Source organism: Coenobita brevimanus, chromosome 5 (assembly GCF_032717465.1).
Source record: "Coenobita brevimanus isolate Jiangsu-jjx chromosome 5, ASM3271746v2, whole genome shotgun sequence".
NCBI classification, from domain to species: Eukaryota; Metazoa; Arthropoda; class Malacostraca; order Decapoda; family Coenobitidae; genus Coenobita; species Coenobita brevimanus.
The window spans coordinates 12,318,157-12,339,696 of NC_136958.1; the positions used below are offsets into that span (position 1 = coordinate 12,318,157).

Here is a 21,540-nt window from a genome sequence, read left to right on the forward strand (position 1 = left end):
AACACAGCAACAAACCCTCACTCCTCTCTCCAGCTGCCCCCTACCTCCACCAACATCACCACGCTGACGAAGGAGTGAAGAGGTCAAGATGACGGCAGCAAATACCAAAGCCCACATTCACAACTCTTCTTACTCATCCTTCTTCACTCAAGTTACTCATCGCTACTCATTTACTCACCGCAGCTACCAGAGTGTGAAAAGTCAACGTTGCTAGCTTTTTACTGAGAAGTTGAGGACATCCCACAGCACATCAATCAACTCACCACCTGCACCATCACTAACACCATTCCCACCATGGTAAAAATGAGTCAGTTACATAGTTACTTCATTTATACAATACACAGTGATAGACATAGTGGTGTACAAAACCTTCTCCACAAACATTTAAACCTTGCTGTATAGTTACAATTTAGGTACACATACCTACTTCAGTTATGTGCATAATTCAGTCACCAAATACTTGTTAGCATTCATTTATTCCCAACGATTGTTACCATTTATACATACATAATTGTTTCATACGTACAACTACACATTATTACATCTACAAAACGATAATTAAAATATACAATCACAGTTACTCAGTGAGCAATTAAAAGAATTGTAATAAGCATTTATTAATTTAAGCTACTTAGTGGAAACAGTCAAACTAAATTACAAGGAAAACCTGGAAAAGAAAAAAAAATGGCCCACACAAATAACGTTAGCAAGAATGAACAACATCTTTCACACAATCGTGAAGACAAAGATTTCCACACAGTGCTGACACATATATTTCCCACGATAGGTAAAATGAACAATTGAGTGCATATAGTTAATGTTGTATATAGTGTATATGTCACAGGGTTTTTAAGTTATATGCAATATTAAAAGATAATGTTCAATAATACTGAAGAGCAGGGACAATGAACTGCCTTGTTAAAATCAAGCAATGATTACTTTATCCTGGCTTGCTTCACCGATTCTCTACGAACGAGAATTTATAAACTTTCTCAACAGTACACAGCAGAGACTAATTACTCACAAATGCTGTTTATTAGTACTGTTGGCCTCTGGAGAAAGTGACTTCACCCCTGACAATCAATAACTAATGCTATTAATAACAGATTTTTGCTGATGCGTTAACTCCTAGATGGCACAACAGATTTTAAGCTTAATACAACAAGACTGGCCTAAGTACAAGTTATGAATAGCAAAGCATTTATGCAAGCTAGGAGCTATAAGGGAAATAAGGTTAGTATGGAGAACTGAAACACGAGTTTACATTACATTAAGCTCAAGAAAAAAGAACTGTTAAATTTATTGATTACAAAGAAATAAATTTAACGTTACATTTCAAAATGAATTCAAAATAAAGAGATTGCACTCACTCGCTCACTCTGAAGCTAAACTCTTAAACCTAGGAAAATACGAAAAGAAATACTGGTCAAAGAGTGGACTAAGCGGATGACTGGGGGTCGTTACTGGAAGGACACTGCACTCACTGAGCCTCTCGCCTATCACACTATGTGGAAATCAGGAACGGCGGCACTACGCTCTGGTCCAACCTGCTTTTGTGGCGCTCAAACCTCGACTGACTAAATTGTGGGAAAGAGGCAAGTGCTGTGGCCGCATTACTAACGGCTAGAATGAGCGAAACATGCCCAAAATAAATCGCTCAGCAGCAGCCCTAATGTCTTGCACAAAAACGATCATTTATGACACATTGGAAAATTGTCTGAAAAACACTCCCGACCGAGTGAGCGGTTAACTGAACGATAAACTGGGATTCCACTAGAGTTCGCGGTTTCCCACAAAAGCCAATGTCACTAGCCGACTCGTGACAGTATATATATTTTTTATATAAAATAACAAAATATGGGGCTATATAATATTATTTTCAATATTATCTGTTGTATATAAACTAAGCCTTCAAAAAGGGTCCCAGGGATTAGCCAGCAATTATGCAATCTCGGACAACACGGAAAAAGCGTACACAAACAGAGAAAAACAAACTATAGAAAATAAATACATACAAAAAAATACAGTAAGGTCGCATAACAAACAAACGAAAATAGGTGTAACTGTTAAAACAAATGCCACAATACAACATAAACTCCTTGTATAAGTGAAACAAAGAGCAAGTTATTGTTCTCCACAAGCCAGTGGCAAGGCACATCATCACTATCATTGACCGCAGCATGACCGGATTAGCGATTTCAGGACTGCTGCTACTACAGTATTGCTGCAGTTACTACAATTATGTAACTACAAATGATATGTAACAATTACAGTACGATTATGTATAATACAATTATTATGTAACAATACAATTATGTAACAATTCATACAATGTTACTACAATTCTGTATTTCTACAATGTTATACAATTATGTTAGAGTTGCTACAATTATGTAACTACAAACGATAAGTAACAATTACAATACAATTATGTAACAATTCATACGATGTTACTACAATTCTGTATTACCAGAATCATCATACAAGTTAGACGAAATATTAGATACTAATAAAGGGATAACTCCATGTAATGACCTAGCAGTATTACCATTGCACAATTATATGCGTATGTCTGTTATACATACACATTTTACAAGATGTTATACAATATTCTCTGATCAGTTTACCTATAAAGCATTTGTTCAATTATGTATACAATTTGCTTAAAATGTATTATATTTCTAGAATATTATTAGGTCAGTACAATATTATTATGAATAATATGTCTATTCAATATTATAATCAGTATTATGTATTAATAGATTAGAGTGTGTCACTGATAAATGTTATCTGAGGATCGCCAGCTGGCATGACCGAGTAATGTCAGGACTCCATAATTTATTATAATAATACAAATTCATAACAGATAGGAACACAAATGTGTAGTCTTAAAGGTAGTCAAGCTAGGTGGGAAAGGAAATGTGTTTGCGATTTCAGTGGGAAAGGGAATGTGTTTGCATTTCTGTAAGGAATGCCAGATGTGCACTGTGTCACCGGAAACGCTACATACACACAGACACACGGGCTTCACGAACATTCAAACATGTGTCCAGTACATGTGACACAAGCCCTCCTAGACAAGGAAGGAAGGATTAGAGAGGCAGAAGGGGGCTAGTTATAGAACCGAGGAGTTGTAAAGAGAGGGAGAGAGAAAAGTGGTCTAACGAGACAATCTGGAAGGTAACAGCGGGACTCTGTACTTGTGTGTGAGAGACTTTAGTTAATCTTTTCAAGACAAATAAAATTATAAATAGTCCCATACTAATCTTTAGCTCTCCTGTCATTGCATGACAAAGGGAACTAAGACTATCTACTTACAAACCTACTCACGTATAACTGCCTCTCGTCCAAGAGTATAACTTAAGCATAACTGATCTACAAAACACACTACAAGAAGCTACGAAGTTTCTACAAGGTTCTTTGTTCCATGACGTCAGCCATTGCAAAACCGCCAAACCACCTACACACCATGTTACAGTAGTAAGCTTAGCTCAAAAACACGTCTACTCACAGACATGGCCGGGGCCACACTGACGCACAAGGGGTGCTGCTGACTCCTCCTAGCACCAAAAGGCAGAACTGCAAATGGTTGGCTCCCTCTGTTCAAATTAATGGAACTTTTGGGTAGGGCCTCGTGTATATATATATATATATATATATATATATATATATATATATATATATATATATATATTTACAGAGAGAGAGAGAGAGAGAGAGAGATACATACATATATATATATATATATATATATATATATATATATATATAGAGAGATAGATAGATAGATAGATAGATATATCGAGGTGCTACCGGAAAGTTCCAGTAATTTGTAGAGGAACCCAACCGTTGTCTTATATTTATATATATATATATATATATATATATATATATATATATATATATATATATATATATATATATATATATATATAAGATCCTGGGAGTGTTAAAGAGTTGTTAAATAATAATTCGCTTTCGTATTTTCCTCCGGTGAGATTCTCGAACATATTTATGATAGATCCTCTGTCCCAACTTATGCCCAACTTAAGATTTGCTTTTGCAAGAAGAATTAGGGATATGGAAGATTCTACACTCTCCTTCCCTTGTCCTTCCTGAAAAAGCCAGAATTGCGACGCAAATCGATGGCAAATATGTTCGTGATTCCCTCCACTAGAAACCACACATCATCATGGACAGTACGTGTGAACAAGCCACAGTTAAATCACTAACCTTCATTTGCTACAAGGTAAGAGTAGGGAAAAAACATATAGCTGAAGAATAACGAAAGTTATTTTAATGAAAATAATAAAGAAGCCCAGCATGATATCCATGAAAAACATGTGTTACCCTTGTTAAATAAAATAAAAGTTCAACAGGGCATCGATAAAAAATATACTTTAGGTGTGCAACTGAAAACTTCCTTGCCACCCGCCCTTAAACAATGAGCAGTTAGTTCAACATATACAGTACCTACAGTCGTGATCGGTTCTTCAGGTCAGTGCTGTTCTGCTTGTGTTGGGCAGTAACAGGCCTAACACACCACCACCTGTTGACAATGATTCTGCTAAATATTACATAACATTTAAAATGCTGTATGCGGGGCATGAGTTACGTAGAGAGACAGACAGACGAATAAGGAAGTGAAGGAGGGCTGTTGTGTTGATGTGGATGTACTCGAACGCATTAGGAGAAATACTCTTGAGGTGGTTTGGCCATGTAGAGAGGATGGATAGTAAGAGACTGGCTAGGAAATTGTACGTGAGTGAGATGGAGGGGGAAGGGGGACGAAGAGACCGAAGTTGAGATGGAAGGATGGGGCGAAAAATTATATGATAACAGGGGGTACGCACTACAGAGAGGGCAGCCAAGTGGTACAGGACTGAGTGACGTGGTGGCAATTCGTTTGTGACCATTCCTTAAGGAATTAAGGCATCGCCATCTAGCTATTACATCAGTCCATCTATCACAGAGTCTTTAATGTCTCTTTTCACCAGGGTCAGTCTAGATACTGCTGTTACCAGATGATTTCATTCAGCTCTGGACAAACCTCTGGTAATGAAGGTTGTATATAACTCTCCCAGTTCTTTAATTTCTTTCTATTTTTTTCAGAAAATTATGAACTCGTCTGTAGTTAGCAATAACAGAACACAAATAATCGGAGTGGAGTTGTAAGGTCCTTTCAGGTTGAGTGTTTTTTAAAGAATGTGATAGTTTACATACTGGGACTTGCACCGGTCCATTAAACCCGTGGCCTGTAATTTACTTTGTTTTGTGGGTCCACTGGTTATACTCGTGCTACATTCATGGTCCTGACTTCTGCCAGCCATTTAAAAAGCAAATTTTCAAGGGTATTTGCATGGAAAGGCAAGATTAAAAATAACCTGGATTAATAGAATAGGTCTATTTTCAGTTACAAGTTTATGGAAATGCTCTAAGACGACATTTTTAATAGAAACAGATGGTAATGGGAGTGCTATAAAACAAAGCCAAGGTTTAATCCTGACCTATGACGAGTCAGACATAAGGCAAAGTAAAGTTATGATACTTACCTATCAGGAGTTAGTCTTATAAAACAAACTAAAGTACTAATAATATGAGAAGTAAGTCTTATAAAGCAAAGTAAAGTACTGATAAAGACCTATGAGGAGTAAGTCTTACAATGCACAGTACTGATACTGACCTATAAGGAGCGATGCCACCAGGAGTATAGGTATGGCACAATTGGTATCCAACAGGTAACCAAAAGCGACATTGGCTAGTATGGACGCTGCTCCTTTAACCAGGGAAGATACCGCTAGTGATGTTGCCCTTGAAAGTTGGAGAGAAACTAGGATCTGTATACATGCTTTTATACATTATTACTGCACGTGTACAAAGCAAGAGATTATTAATGCACATCAGATCATGTCTAACACACATATCAAATAAATAAAACTAGGGTTCGTGATCAAATGGTATATATATATATTTTTTATAAATAACAGAATGGAGGAAGGAAAAACAAATGAGTAAAAAAAATAATCCATACACCAGATTACTGGTGTCCTCTGTTCATAAAATATCTGTAACAGTTAGACTTGAACAGTTGTGGGTTGAAATTTGGAGGAAAATAACTCTGGGGAAGCGAGTTCCAGAAAGATGCAGTTCGTGGAATGAAAGAATTCTGAGAGGCAGAAATTCTGCAATATGGCTGAGTGACATTCCAGTCATGAGCGTTACCAGATGCCCGTGTAGCACGACGGAAGGCATGGAGAGGTGGCACCATGGACGCAACTTCGTCTGAGCATTTGCCAAAAAAATATCTGTAAAATAATGCAAGGGAGGCAACATTCCTTCTTACTTGCAGGGGAGGTAGTTTATATGTAATGGCAGGGTTGTTAATGATTCTAACAGCTTTATTCTGAATTTTGTCAAGTTGTCTTAATGCAACCTCTCCACATCCATTCCACAAGGGTGAGCAATATTCAAGCTGAGAGTGCACATGACTCTTATAAATTATAGCTAACTGCTCATTGGCGAAGAATTTACGGACTCTGTACAATAATCCAAGTTTCTTTGAGGCGGTTTTAGCAAGTGTTCTGACATGAAAGGTCCAGCTGAGGGCAGTGTTAAGTGAGACACCAAGAATTTCAATACTTTTGGAGATGGGAATATTAGTAGCACTGAAGGTAATGAATGAATCTGGCAATATCTGTCTATTAGTAAACTGTATATATTTAGTTTTACTAGCATTAAAAGAAACAAGGTTGTTTTGTCCCCATTCACTGATTGTAGATAGATCTTGATTTATGGAGATGGCTGTACTGATTTGAGAGGTAGAGATATTAGGCTTTGTAAATGGATGTCTGAGTGTGAATGAACTATGTAGTGTTAGTGTCATCTGCATATGAGTGAATGGGATTGTGGGTGACAGATAAGAGATCATTAATATGAACCAGAAATAGGGTTGGTGCCAGAACTGATCCCTGCGGCACGCCGGCGTTAATTGCGTGGAAATTGGAATATACATCATCTACTTTTACTCTTATTTTCCTGTCACTAAGATACGAAGAAATCAAAGGAACAAAAGATGTTAGTCCATAGCAATGGAGTTTGGACGGCAGGGAACGGTGCCATACTCTGTCGAAAGCTTTAGAGATATCAAGAGCTACTGCATGAGTTGCTCCAAAAAGATCAATTGATTGATGGATGGTATGAGTTAAGAGATTGAGTATGTCAATGGTGGATCTTTCATGGTGAAAACCGTATTGTCTATCACTAATTAAGTTGTTGGATTCAAGATGTTTAACAATGTGCTTATTAATTAAAGTTTCAAATACCTTACCAAGAGAAGATGTGACAGCTATTGGTCTGTAATTGGAAGGGTCAGACGAACATCCTTTCTTCGGAACTGGGTGGATATTGGCTTCTTTCCATGAATTTGGGAATAAAGAAGTACGTATGCATAATCTGAATAATTTAGCTAGAACAGAGGCAAGATCACGGGAACACTTTTTCAAAACAATTGGCGGAATTCCATCTGGGCCTGGAGCTTTGTTGGTATGTAAATTGTCTAGGATGGATATTATGTATCTTGTCTGTATTTTAAGTGGGGCAATTTCGGGAGAATCAAGTTCCAGTACTGGGACATTCTGGCAGGTAGAGTTTCTTGCAAAGGTACTAGCAAAGATATCTGCTTTCCCACGTGGGTCATTTGTAATGTTGTAATATGCGAAAGATGAGGTCATGAGTCAGGTTACGTCCACACCAAATAATTGTTAGTGAGGGTGAGAGTTTTGCATCGCTGAAGCCCATAAAAGTTTTCATCCATACCGGCCCCACGTCCAGTGGGGTTGCATTTATATGCTATAGAGATGCAAAACTCACGTCCGCAACCACCTGCACCTGTGAGCAACTGGTGTATATGTGACCTCGGCGAGCAATGAAATTGCTGAGAACATTTATGAGTAGGGCATTCCTGTCTTTAATAACTAACAGAATGATAACAAGATATTGCTGAATCACATCAATCAACATACAAATCAAATTAGAACCATTATGGTCGGAAGCATTTACATTACAATCTTCTGCTTGCATTTTACAAGAGCATGCAGTTTTTAGTACCACCATGTTACGCGGATAGCGTGATTACAATAACCAATCTTACATGACTCCTTCCGAAACCAGAAAATCTGAGGCTATGTTATCAGAGGCTAGAATGTTAAAGTAATTCAATAAAACTGTAATGTTGTATGAAAGGCGCGTAAGGCGGGCCACTCTATGCCCCTCTACCCACCACCATCCTAACTCTCTCCTTACTTGACCATCTGACCCTTTCTGCTTTCCTGTACTCTCAACTGAATTTCCAGAAAAATCTTCGACTTGCAGTCTCGCAAAGTATATTCCTCCCTTTCCCCACCATTCACCATTTCCTCAGGTTGTCTTGTTCACTCATCCTTGCACACTACAGTTTTTTTTTTTTTTTTTTTTTTTCTTCCTCCCCCCTCAAATCTGGAAGAATAATCCTAAACTTAAAACTTTATCAGCCAACATACAATGCCCTGCACATTACATCTCCCCAGATTATACGCCACCTATTATACTGGCACACCAATCCAACCACGGCGTTCTGTTTGTCACACCCATACCTTTCTCTCTTCCCATGGTTTCCAAGGAAAAATCTTGACCAGATACTCTGTCAGGCCTACCTTCACAGGGTGTATTCCACTAATGTTGATATGAATGGAATTCAAAACCCTCATTCTTCTAAAAAGATGAGATGAAAGGTTTCTTGTGACCTGCATTGGACGATGGGAAAGTCACTTCCCTGTGTCAAGACATAAGGAAGGTTGAGTTTCAGCTGTCCATTTCCTAAACAAGTGCAGAAGTCATAGATACGGAACCTTCATGGCCCTTCACTTAATGCCGTTAGTATGATGTGGTATGGGCGGTGATTGCTGTGTTGTGGTATGATGTGGTATGGGCGGTGATTGCTGTGTTGTGGTATGATGTGGTATGGGAGGTGATTGCTGTGTTGTGGTATGATGTGGTATGGGAGTGATTGCTGTGTTGTGGTATGAGTGGGAGGTGATTGCTGTGTTGTGGTATGAGTGGGAGGTGATTGCTGTGTTGTGGTATGATTTTTTTTTTTATGCGAGGAAGAAGGAACCAAAGGTCACGAGCCTGGAATAACTGTTCCTTCCAAGAAAAAAAAAATACAAGCGAGAGCCAAATTCAAGATCTGATAATTTTGAGATGCATGAACACACTGCTTTTGAAAGACTGGAGATCATAGGAAGCAGGAAATACAGACAGAGGGAGACAGTTCCAGAGTTCACCTGTTGCATAAATGAAGGACTGGGAGTAACGGTTAACTCTTGCATTAGAGAGTTGGACAGAAAAGGGACGAGAGTTTGTTGCTAGACAGATGCTACGCGCCCGTCATAGAGGTGGAGGAATGCAAGCAGTCAGTTCAGAGGAACAGTGACCATTGAAGTAGTGATAGAAAAGAGAAATAGATGCAACAGTGCGGCGAAGACAAAGAGGTTGAAAGGAGTCAGTAAGAGGAGGAGAGTTAATGAGACGAAGAGCTTTTGACTCCACCCTGTTGAGAAGAGCTGTATGTGGGGAGCCTCCCCAGCAGTGAGAGTTGTACTCCACACAGGGGTGGATAAAACCCCTGTATAGAGTCAACAATTGTGCAGGGGTAAAGAATGAATGGAGTTGGCTTAGCACACCTAATCTCTTGGAAGCAGATTTTACAAGAGATGTAATATGATCTTTCCAAGATAAGTCTCGAGTAAATGAAACACCAAGCATGTTTAAGGATGATGCAGGATTAAGCGAATATTATCAAACAGTGGGTACACCTGTGGAAGATTTTGTCAGGTTGATAGGTGTAAGAACTGAGTCTTTGCTGCATTAAAAAAAATAAGATTATTTTTACCCCAGTCAGAGGTACGAGCCAAGTCAGATATTAGGTGCCTCATCCCTTGTTTGTTGAAGTAACTGCTGAGATGGGCGTTGCGGGAACCGAATAGAAAGGTGAAGGTTGGAGTCATCAGCATATGAATGGATAGGGTTTGATGTACAGCTTAAAAGATCATTGATGAATAAAAGGAAGAGAGTTGGTGATTGGACAGAGCCCTGAGGAACACCACTGTTGATAGATCTTGGAGAAGAACGATGGCTGTCTTCAACAGCGGCTATAGAACGACCAGAAAGGAAGCTATAGATGAAGGCACAGAAAGGAGGATAGAAACCATAGAGGGCAGTTTGGAAATTAAAGATTTATGCCAGACTCGATCGATAGCCTTTGAGATGTCAAATGCAATGGCAAAGCTTTCGCCAAAGTCCCAAAAGGAGGAAGACCAGGAGTCTAAAAAGAAGGTGAGAAGATCGCCAGTGGAGCGTCCCTGACGGAACCCATACTGACAATCAGAAAGAAGGTTGTGATAGGAAAGATGCTTTAAAATTTTTCTATTAAGAATTGACTAAAAATCTTTTGAGATACAGGATGTTAAAGCAACTGGACGATAGTTAGAGAGTTGGGAATGGTCACCCTTCTTTGGGACTGGCTGAATGAGAGCAAGCTTCCAGCAAGAAGGAAAGGTACAAGTTGATAGACAAAGACGAAAGAGTTTGTCTAAGCACGGTGTAAGCACAGAGGCAAAGTTCTAGAGAACAACAGGAGGGACTCCATCAGGTCCATATGCCTTGTTAGTATTGAGGCCTGTGATGGCAGAAAATACGTCAGCTGAAGAAATTTTGATGTCAGTCATGAGGAAGTCAGAGGGGGGAAGTTATGGAAGAACAACACCGGAATCGTCTAAGATGGAATTGGAGGAGAAAGTCTGAGCAAAGAGATCTGCTTCATCAGTAGAAGAAATAGCTACAGAACCATCAGAGTAGAAAAGAGGAGGGAAGGACGATGAGGTAAAGTTGTTAGAAAGGTTTTTGGCGAGGTGCCAGAAGGAATGGGAAGAATTCGAGTTGGAGAATTGAGAGCATTTAGTACGGATGAAAATATATTTTTAGCAGAGTGAAGCACAGACTTAGCAGAATTCCGGGCAGAAACGTAATAAAGATGTGATTCAGGGATGGGTTGGCTCCGGTACCTTTTATAGGCCCTCTCCTTGTTGTGGACACCATTAGAACAAGCGTGATTAAACAAAGGCTTTCTTGCATTAGTCAAAGGATATGAGAAAGGAATGTATGCTTCCATGCCCGAGAGAATAATCTCCGTAATGCGCAAGGCACACTCAGATGGTTCCCCACCATGAAAGCAATAATCATTCCAGAGAAAATCAAAGAAGTATTGCCTGAGGGCCTCCCAATCCGCAGCTCCAAAGTACCACATACGACGTTTCTTTGAAGGGTCCACAGGCCGTACCAGAGCGAAAGGACAGGTTAAGGTGATAAGGTTGTGATCAGAGGAGCAAAAGTTTGAGGAAAGGCCACCATTGTTGCAGAAATGAAGAGGATGTGAGTCAGACAGTGGTTCCAGGCAGCTTGAGTAGTCACTGGGAGAGGGGCAGAAGGTGGGGGCATTTTTAGTCCCCCCCCCCCCGGGCACTCCGAGGCTAGGTATTTCAAAGCCCATTTTGGAAAAGGAAGTGTAGTGTGTACTGTGCATGTTGTTTGGTGTCGATAGAGAAACTTGTATTGGAAAGCATGCTAGCTTACTCTCTGTGTTACTGAGACACTGATATGGTATGGAAGGTGATTGCTGTGTTGTGGTATGATGTGGTATGAAAGTGATTGCTGTGTTGTGGGATGATGTGGTATGGAAGGTGATTGCTGTCTCATGGTATGATGTGGTATGGCTTCGCAGTTGCTAAAGTAAATGGAAATGAAGCACTTCGCGTCCGAGAGACAGGCGTACTGCACAATGCCACACCTAGAGATGCTCCCGCATATAAGAATATGTTTATACACAAGCACAAATGAATATAATTTGCTGTTGTTGCTGTGCAACCTGTCTGTCTCGCCGGCCAGACCCATCAACCGCAGGCAATCAACCACCCCTGCAGGGCCGTCCCGTGCTGTGAACCAATGTTCCCATGCGGGTAATAGTGCATCGTCACAACGAGTGTGGGGGATTAATGTGGAGGTTTGGTTCTCTAATGGATGCCGCACCATCGTCTCTACCAAGGTAACAGAGGCACTACAGGAAGGAAAGCTCCACGTTACCCCATTATTCAGCTACATGGATATCACCCTGCGTTTTAAATGGTTTCCTGAAATACAGGTCCACAATGGGCTTGTTATTCGGTGTAAAGCCACCTGAAGTGGAAAGAAGAGTAATAAATAGTGAAAGGAAAGATGGGAGAAGTAGGAAGAGAAGAGGACGAGCACAGAAAAGAAAATGACGGACATGGCAGCACTACATCAAGTGAGTGGATGATGGGCCCCCACATCTACCTCCAATGAATATAAGTAAACATGCATATGACAGGTGTCGGTGGTGCACACCGACACCTGTCATATGCATGAGTCCACGTACTATAAGGCAAAAGAAACAGACGCACTTATACAAAGGGGGACAGACATGCAACCATCACATCATTTACAGACTTGCTCCTATTCTTCCAAGCACGTAGGACAGTGATAGAATCGAATATCTCGGCACATAATACACAAATCACTTACAAAGCCCATACCTGATATATGAAGGGTACAGTTCAGCTCCAATACAAGCTAGAGCATTGAAGGCCAAAGAGCTGACGGCCCCATACACACAGCTCACGATCAGGTTGTCCACTGAAGTTTTTACGAAGAAGATGGAAAATGCCGCCAGTCCAGACAACACCATACCTAACACTGCAACCAACATCCTCCATTAGATTTAAATATTCTCTACGACTTTCCCTCTTTTTATTTCTATTTTTTCCTTTAAACGTTGAAGTTTATTCCTCTTCATTAATTGAATGAGTCCATCATCATCATCATCATCATCATCATCCAATCCCCACTTACACGGAGTGGAAGGGATCTAGAAACGGCAACACGAATGTACAGAATCAGGAAAACTACCAAAAGAGGGTCAGTTTAAATGGTCCAGTACATCCATCCATTTATCATTCAAGCCTCTGATATTTTAGGCTCTACCCAAGACGCCAAACGATGCAGAAAAAATCATGCTTTATAAGCGTGTGTAATAGTAGTCTACTAGTGAAGGACGCCTTCATGCGGCAGCATCGATGTAACGAGGCATTATAGCAATCCTGTTATTTTTTTTTTAAATAACAGAACAGAGGAAGGAAAAACAAATGAGAAAAAAAAATCCATACACCAGATTACTGGCGTCCTCCATTCATTAAATATCTGTAATAGTTGGACTTGAGCTGCTATAGGTTGAAGTTTGGAGGGAAACAGCTCTGGGGAAGCGAGTTCCAGAGAGATGCAGTTCGGGGAATGAAAGAATTCTGATAGGCAAAAGTTCTGCAATATGGCTGAGTGACGTTATACAAACGTCCCTCATTCTTTTCGCTATCCCCGAGGGACGATGGGGTACTGCAGGAAGGAGGCATCTTTACCTTGCAGTCAACTGGGTTCAAGTTAAGCCTGCGGCTGCAATAACTACTACTACTAGAGTCATGCCGTCGACTACCAAGTTGAAAACACGGTGCAGCCCTCCGTACATACATTACTAGCTTCTGTCGTTTCTTTTTGTTCTTTAATTTCTATACTCTGCTTATTCACTAGTTCACTGTACATTATCCATTCGCACTTTTCTTGATGTTTCATGCTTCTTCCCACCTTCCAGCTCACTCACATGCACCGTATCACCTTCCTGTATACGGTATATTCTTTTTCTCAGTGTGACCACACCATCTAAGCATACTCTCTTCTGCCCTTGCATCAAGATATTTCCTTGTTCCACATCTGTTACAAATCTCTGCATATATAATCTAACAACCCTAAGCAACTCATCTGCATTCCTTAACAGTTCCATATGTACTGCTCTCACTCTTGGCTTTCTGGATCCCATTTTATTCCGTATTTGGGAAGCAATAAGAATCTAAATGATGATATATGATGATGATGATAACTGAGTGGACCAAGTTAAAAATTAAAAAGACCCATATCTCTTGTACGGAAATCGGCTAGTTCAGGCTGATGACAATCGTGATGAAACACACCGCTGATCTATTCTTCTTATATCTGACTTAGGATTTAGAAAACGTTAAAAAGGAGAAAGACATGTATAATAGCTTTCACCAGTGAATTTCCATACAGTATATGTGTTCACTCAACATTCAAGATTTTGAAAGTCTGAATTCCTTTTAAACAGATCAAAAGCTGAATTATAAATTGTAACAAACCTAAGAAGAACTTCCTCCCAAATTTATCCATAAAAAAGATGGTAAAGATGCAGGTTGGAAGTGGAGCAACAGCAGTGATGAGAGTGTTATATAGAGCCGCTGTGTCGATAGGAGGTTCTCCGGTGTCACAGTGGGATGTTTCCGTCACATTACTATTGTAGCCTTGGAGCTCACACACGCTTACCTATACAAAAGTAAAAGCACACATGCGTAATCTATACATAACAAGAAGGAGCACTCACAGAGTACAACATCCATGCCCACCAACTGGTCTAAGAATAGAAGATTTGACTCTTCCCTGGGACCTTGCCTTTCAACTGGTTGCTCTGAAAATCAAATTACATAATTCTTACCTGAACCTTAACCCTTTCATCATGTTTATTGGAAATAAGATCAGTATTTCTACTGTTGACCTTGTCCTGTGCCCCTGCCTTTAGATCTTGCCCTGTCTGTGACCCTGGCCATTCTGTGATTCTCAAAATAGAATCCCTTTCTCCATGTCTTGCCTTGAACACTTTCACAAAGCTTGCTGTAACTCAGATGAAAAATGACTAAGTTAACCTTGCCATGTGACCCTAACATGATAAGCCAAATTTGGTCCAAGTCAGATCAAAACTGTTTTAGTTATTTTGTTCACACACAGACACGCGAGTCAAAGTAAGACTTACCCTGTGATCTTGACATCTGACAAAATTTCCTCAAAGTCTTACTCCTTCGTTTTTGCTTTATTCTCAACTATTCCAACAAGTTTGATCGAAATCGGAGTTAACCTTGCTGGGTCACATTTTGACTTAGGGCTATGAGCTTGACTTTTGACCTATTGTTCCAAAAAACAAGAGTTCAAACACTTCGTTATCCCCCTACGCCTTCACCAAAGTTGGTTAAGACCGGTTTAAGACTTTTTTACTTACTTGCACACACACACACACACACACACACACACACACACACACACACACACACACACACACTAAGAAAAATCTAAAAGTCAATGAAATAAAACTAGATATACCATCACAAGTAGAACTGATTGCAGTAGAGATCAACACATCTGAAGGTAAAGTAATTGTAGCCAATTTGTACATGCCACCCAAATCAAACACATGGGAAAGAGATGAATATGAGGACCTGGCAGAGAGTACAATTCAGAGTTTAAGATCATTACTACATAAAACAGAAGAGAAATCAGAAAGAATTATACTAACTGGGGATTTCAATACAAATATAAATTGGAATACTCTAGATATAATTAGCCAAGAAAGCTGTTGGGACCAAAAGCTCCTGGATCTCGTACAAGAGTTCTTCCTAACGCAACATGTGAGGGAAACCACCAGAAAAAGAGGACTTGATGTACCTTCAGTGCTAGATCTAATATTTACTAGGCAAGAAAATGATATTGACAGTTTAATATATCACCCTCCACTCGCCAAAAGCGATCATGCAGTACTAAATTATAACTTCAGGATAGCATATTACATAGTAAACAGCAATGACAGTTACAAAAAGAGCCTAAACTATAAAATGGGAAATTATCAAGACCTAAAGAAGTATTTCTTAGAAGTTGATTGGGAAAATGAGCTTAGAGGACAAGATTTAAATGCTGTATATAGACAGTTCTGTGAATTTTATGAAATAGGAGTCCAGAAGTACATCCAACAGCACAAAGAAGCAGATAAGAAAATACAGAAATGGTTCAATACAGAATGTAAAAAATCAAAAGAAAGAAGAGATTTGTTGTGGAATAGATACAGAAGACATAATAGTGAAAGGGCGTATAATAATTACAAACTGGCAAGAAACGATTATACAAGAATAAGGAGGATATAATAAATAAAAGTAGTGATCAACCAAAGCTGTTTTACAGCTATATCAGAAGCAAAACCAAAGTAAAAGATATAATACAAACAATTACGGACGAAGGAATCACTTATAAACAAGAGAAAGATATTTGTGAAGCACTAAATAAGAATTTCCAATTAGTTTTTACAGAGGAAAAAAATTTTGAGAGGGACTATGTGGAACATGCATGTCCACACATACTACCAGATATACAAATAGCAGAAAAAGTAATACAGGAGTTAAGTAGATTAGACAGAGGAAAAGCAAGTGGTCCTGATGAAATTTCATGTTGGGTACTACGAGAATGTGCAAAAGAGTTGAGTAAACCATTATTTTTAATTTTCAAGAAATCCTTGAGCCAAGGTAAACTACCTGATATTTGGAAGAAAGCAAATATTGTCCCCTTATTCAAGAAAGGAAATAGACAAAATCCACTCAACTACCGACCAGTATCACTGACCAGTGTTGTAAGCAAGGTATTAGAAAAGCTTATAAGAAAAGCTTGGGTAAATCATCTAGAAGAACACAGTATGATAAAAGAAAGACAGTTGGTTTCAGAAAAGGAAAATCATGTGTTACTAATCTGTTGAGCTACTATGACAGAGTAACAAACACAATACAGGAAAGGGAAGGATGTGTGGACAGTATCTATTTAGATTTCAAGAAAGCTTTTGACACAGTATCACACCAAAGACTTTTATGGAAACTGTACCATCAAGGAGGAATTCGAGGCAAACTGTTTTGTTGGATGCAAAACTTTCTCATAAAAAGAGAAATGAGAACAGTACTAAGAGGAAATTACTCATCATGGAAAGAAGTGACTAGTGGAGTACCACAGGGTTCAGTGCTGGCACCAATCATGTTTTTAGTGTATATAAATGATACAAACAGTAACACTGGAAATGAGAGCTATCTAAATATGTTTGCAGATGATGCAAAAATACAAAGGAGAATTACTAGCACAGATTCTTGTAAAGAGCTACAAGAAGAATTAAATAAACTTCATGAATGGAGTAGTACATGGCAAATGAAATTCAATGTGGACAAGTGTCATGTAATCAAGTTTGGTAAAAGTGGAAAAAGGCCTGATAGGGATTATAAGTTAGGAAATAAAACCCTATACACATCAGAAAGAGAGAAAGACCTAGGTGTGATCATCAATAACAGACTATCTCCGGCTGACCACATCAGCGAGAAGGTACGGAACATGTATACACTGCTTGCAAATATGAGAATAGCATTCACATACATAAATGAAGACATGCTAAGAAGGATAATAACATCATTCATTAGACCAACCCTGGAATATACATCAGTAGTCTGGAGTCCTCATCTCAAAAAGCACATAGACAAGATTGAAAAAGTTCAAAGGGCCGCTACAAGATGGATACCAAGCTTAAGGGACCTAAGCTACGAAAAAAAGACTAAATAAACTGAATCTACCAACACTACACGAGAGAAGGAAAAGAGGTGACATGATAATACTATATAAGTGCATATCAGGGAAGGAGAAAATAGTCATAAATGATTACTTAACATATGGAGAAGCATCAGCAAGAGGACACTGCAAAAAACTGCATAAGAAGAGAGGTGATAAAGACGTAAGGAAATTCAGTTTCCCAAACAGTGCAATTGATCAATGGAATGCACTACCGAATGAAATAGTGTGTGCCAAAACAATTCACAAATTTAAGGATATGTACGATAAATATGGTTTAAGACACGGGACAGTACGAGCTTGACTCATTCCTGTAAAGATACAATTAGGTAAGAACAATTAGGTAAGGTAAGAACACACACACACACACATCTAGCAAAATATAGCACCCTCCGAGCTTATCCACGCGGGTGTAATTGCTGTTCTTTGTCTCGATTATAGGTGGCAAGAGAGATAACAATGAACCTAAATAAAAAAATAAATAAATAAAGGATGATTGTATGAAAAGAACGTGGAAAATTGCAGACATATAAAGTAATCTGTCAATCTACTGTATAAACCTACGTTTTCCCCCCCAAAGGGAGGTAGCCGAGACAGAACGACACACTCACCGCATTACTTATCCACACCCACACATTTACTCATATCTTAACCTCTCAGGGGAGAAAAGACTGCTCGTCACCACACCATACCGCGCGATGGTCAATTGCGCAGTGCAATCCAGTGACATCCCCAGCAGGGCCCGAGAGCAGAACTAGTTTACCCCTACCACATCATAATGGACCCATCCCCTTTCTCGCACCTAACCTGATCAGCTGATTAGACCAGAAGAGGGAGAAGATCCCGTAGGGGTTGCGTCACCATTTATGCATTCACAATTTCTCTCCATTCATCCCTATTACGTGCAGCCATTCTTCCATGCCCTACAGACATCCTTCTCACATCTAGCGCTCTCTTCACACTGCTCGTCCATTCTACTCGTGGTCTTCCTCTTAGCCTTACACCTCTCACATCATATCCAGTTATCTTTTTCACCAGTCGCTCTTAATCCATTCTCACCATTTACCCAAACCATCGCAACACTCTGCCCAACTCGATCAGCCATCTCCCGCATAACTCCAGTTCTCCGTACTTTATCATTTCTCACTCGATCCACACGCGTCACTGCACACATACTCCTCAGACACCTTATCTCCCTTGCATTCAGATTCTTCCCCTGTGCTACTCACATATTCCATGTTTCAGTCTCCATATAACGTAGTCGGTATCACTATTCCCTCATACAGCTTTCTCTTTACATCATTTCTAAGTGAACGACATCTAAACATTTTACATCCTTCCAGCACCTTTCCTACTTCATTCATTCTAAACTTCACCTTTACATCTATTCATCCATCCTCAGCAACATGTGACCTTAAATATTTAAAACACTCTAACCTCTCAAGCAACTCACCATTCAAAACTACATTCATTAAGTAATATTACGTAATAATTCTAATTAAGTAATAATTCTAGTTAACCGTTACTCCCAGTCCTTAATGTATCCAACAGATCAGCTCTGGAACTGTCTCTCTCTGTCTGTATTTCCTACTGCCTATGATCGCGAGTCTTTCGAATGCAGTGTGTCCAGACATTTCAAAATGAACGGATAATGCATTTGGCTCTCTGTTATTTTTATTTATTTATTTATTTTTTTAAGGAACAATCTTGCAGGCTCCTGGCCTTTAGTTCCTTCTTCCTTGCATACAAAAAATTAGGAATGAGAACCAGAAATGGAAATCTGGAAAGGAAGGCCAATGCAGAGAGAGGGTGCAAGAAACCTTAGTGCAAGTCTTACCCTGGCATCAGGATGGTCATTATAGTACAATTCCAGCCGGTTGAACAGCTCAGGGAACCACAGCCACAGGCCATAGTAACTGCAATACAAATACCAAATGCTGTACAATCACATACATAAGGTGGCCCAGTATACCACTTCTACTTCTTACTGCTATCTGCTGTTTAACATGGCAGAACTGAAAGAACTTTGGTATGTTTCTTCTGGACATACAGAATTCATTCTGGTATAATATTATGCCAGGAAGGAAAGTGATGGACATGTCTTACGTGTGAAGCACATACAGTTGAGTGCTAAGCTAACTTTTGACCCTGATTACCGTACTCTCACTCCTGTGTCTCCCATTACATGAACCTGAGATGAATGCAGGTGAGGAAGTCATCATACGAACAACAAATATTTTGCGCCCAGACACTTTATTGAATACAAAGCCTAACCCTGGGAGCCAGCGCATTAAAAGGATACGAGAAGTATGGAATTGGAATTGGCTGCTCTCTCTCTCTCTCTCTCTCTCTCTCTCTCTCTCTCTCTCTCTCTCTCTCCATACTGCGAAGTCTGCTCCACAGACATAGCAAAACCAATTTGATGCAGCGAAGTAAATGGTGTTGGTGGGTTAGGTCTGTGTCTTTGTGATGGAGTTGAGAAATATAAACGCAAGAATGATAAGTGAATAGATTTGGTCTCTTCCAATGGGCTCTGCTGATATGTTTCCCAATTATCGTTCATGTTTCTCTAAGGTTGGAACCAGGGCTGGGATGATGATGATGATGATGATGATGATGATGATGATGACGACGATGATGACGCCTTCTTTTCCTGTATCTGCAGCATCTGTGGCATTGAGGTCCACTGAAAAATCTTTTTCTTTTTTCTCGCAGGGAAACCTGCAACTAGAATCATAATTTCCTCGTACGAACCAGTATGAATCAGGAATGTGTCTGTGTCAAGAAAGCCGTGCATATAAGAAACGAATGTTGCAACAGTTGTGGTTGTGTGTCAGAGTCTGTATTTGCCATTAATATAAGCTATAATAGTGGATATATATGCAAGCATATGTAAAGGACTGCTGCCAGTGTCCACTTAAAATGGCTGCCAAAGCTTGGGATTTGAACCCATGATTCAACACACATGGAGATAAAAAGGTAAACACAGTAATCACTGAGCCGGTGTGGCACCTTCTGGATCCTCCCCACCTTATGTTAATGAGCAGGTATGATGATGATGATGATGTTGATTACTATTTCTGGAAACAAATTCGCACATTCCGACCAATCTGGGAATCGCACTGTGAATCAGTCACTAAATCTTACCCTCTCATTATCCCTTCTTCCATACTTCATAGCACTAACATTCATGAGACTCCTTAGACATCAATACTGTATACCCAAATATAGCATGTGCTATATGTTAATTAGCTTTTTAAAGAATGATAACAAAGGTAGCTTTTTAATCCCTCATTACTCTTTCCCAGATGATCATAGTATATGAAAGTAGTCACGCACTGATAAGAGCAGGGTCCAAACAGGATATCTGCATAAATTCATCAAAAAATAACACACACACACACACACACACACACACACACACACACACACACACACACACACTTCACTATGAGAAAATTAATAAACAGTATTAAGAAAAATGTATGTAATCCTAGTACTTTCATCTCCAACTTACCCGAATTCAATAGTAAACGAGACAGCAAAACATATGACAGTTATATGAATTAGTGCGCGGCTGAAGAGATCACTGGCATGCCGCCACGTTGACAGGAACAGTGATGAAAACTTGCCCCAACAATTCTTTTCGGTGTCTACTTCTGTTTTCAAACTTGCAGTGTTGATTGATTTTACCTGGAAGGAATAATGGGGAAGAAAATCACAAAATGATAATGGATTTAAGGATGTATTGAAAATGAAGTCTTATATATATATATATATATATATATATATATATATATATATATATATATATATATATATTGGTGGTAGATGAAGGCCCTCACCGTCCACTCACTCGATGTAGTGCTGCTCTCGGGTGTCTGCTCTTTCCTCTCCTCCATCCTTCATTCCTTCCTTCCATCCTCTTCTGTCTTTCTTTCCTTCATTCTTTCC

The 21,540-nt window shown here is 39.4% G+C and overlaps 1 protein-coding gene across 1 annotated transcript in view; it reads right to left on the minus strand.

Moving 5' to 3' along the window:
• Positions 1 to 4,493: 4,493 nt before the first annotated feature.
• Positions 4,494 to 21,540, minus strand: part of LOC145397453 (synaptic vesicle glycoprotein 2C-like) — an 82,174-nt gene continuing 65,127 nt past the window's right edge. The window contains exons 8-13 of the mRNA XM_080270518.1: positions 21,104 to 21,279; positions 19,424 to 19,502; positions 14,310 to 14,493; positions 12,645 to 12,804; positions 5,684 to 5,811; positions 4,494 to 4,549 (exon numbers count right to left, since the gene is read on the minus strand). Of these exons, the coding sequence (XP_080126644.1) occupies positions 4,494 to 4,549; positions 5,684 to 5,811; positions 12,645 to 12,804; positions 14,310 to 14,493; positions 19,424 to 19,502; positions 21,104 to 21,279 (783 nt within the window). The remainder of the gene's footprint in view (positions 4,550 to 5,683; positions 5,812 to 12,644; positions 12,805 to 14,309; positions 14,494 to 19,423; positions 19,503 to 21,103; positions 21,280 to 21,540) is intronic.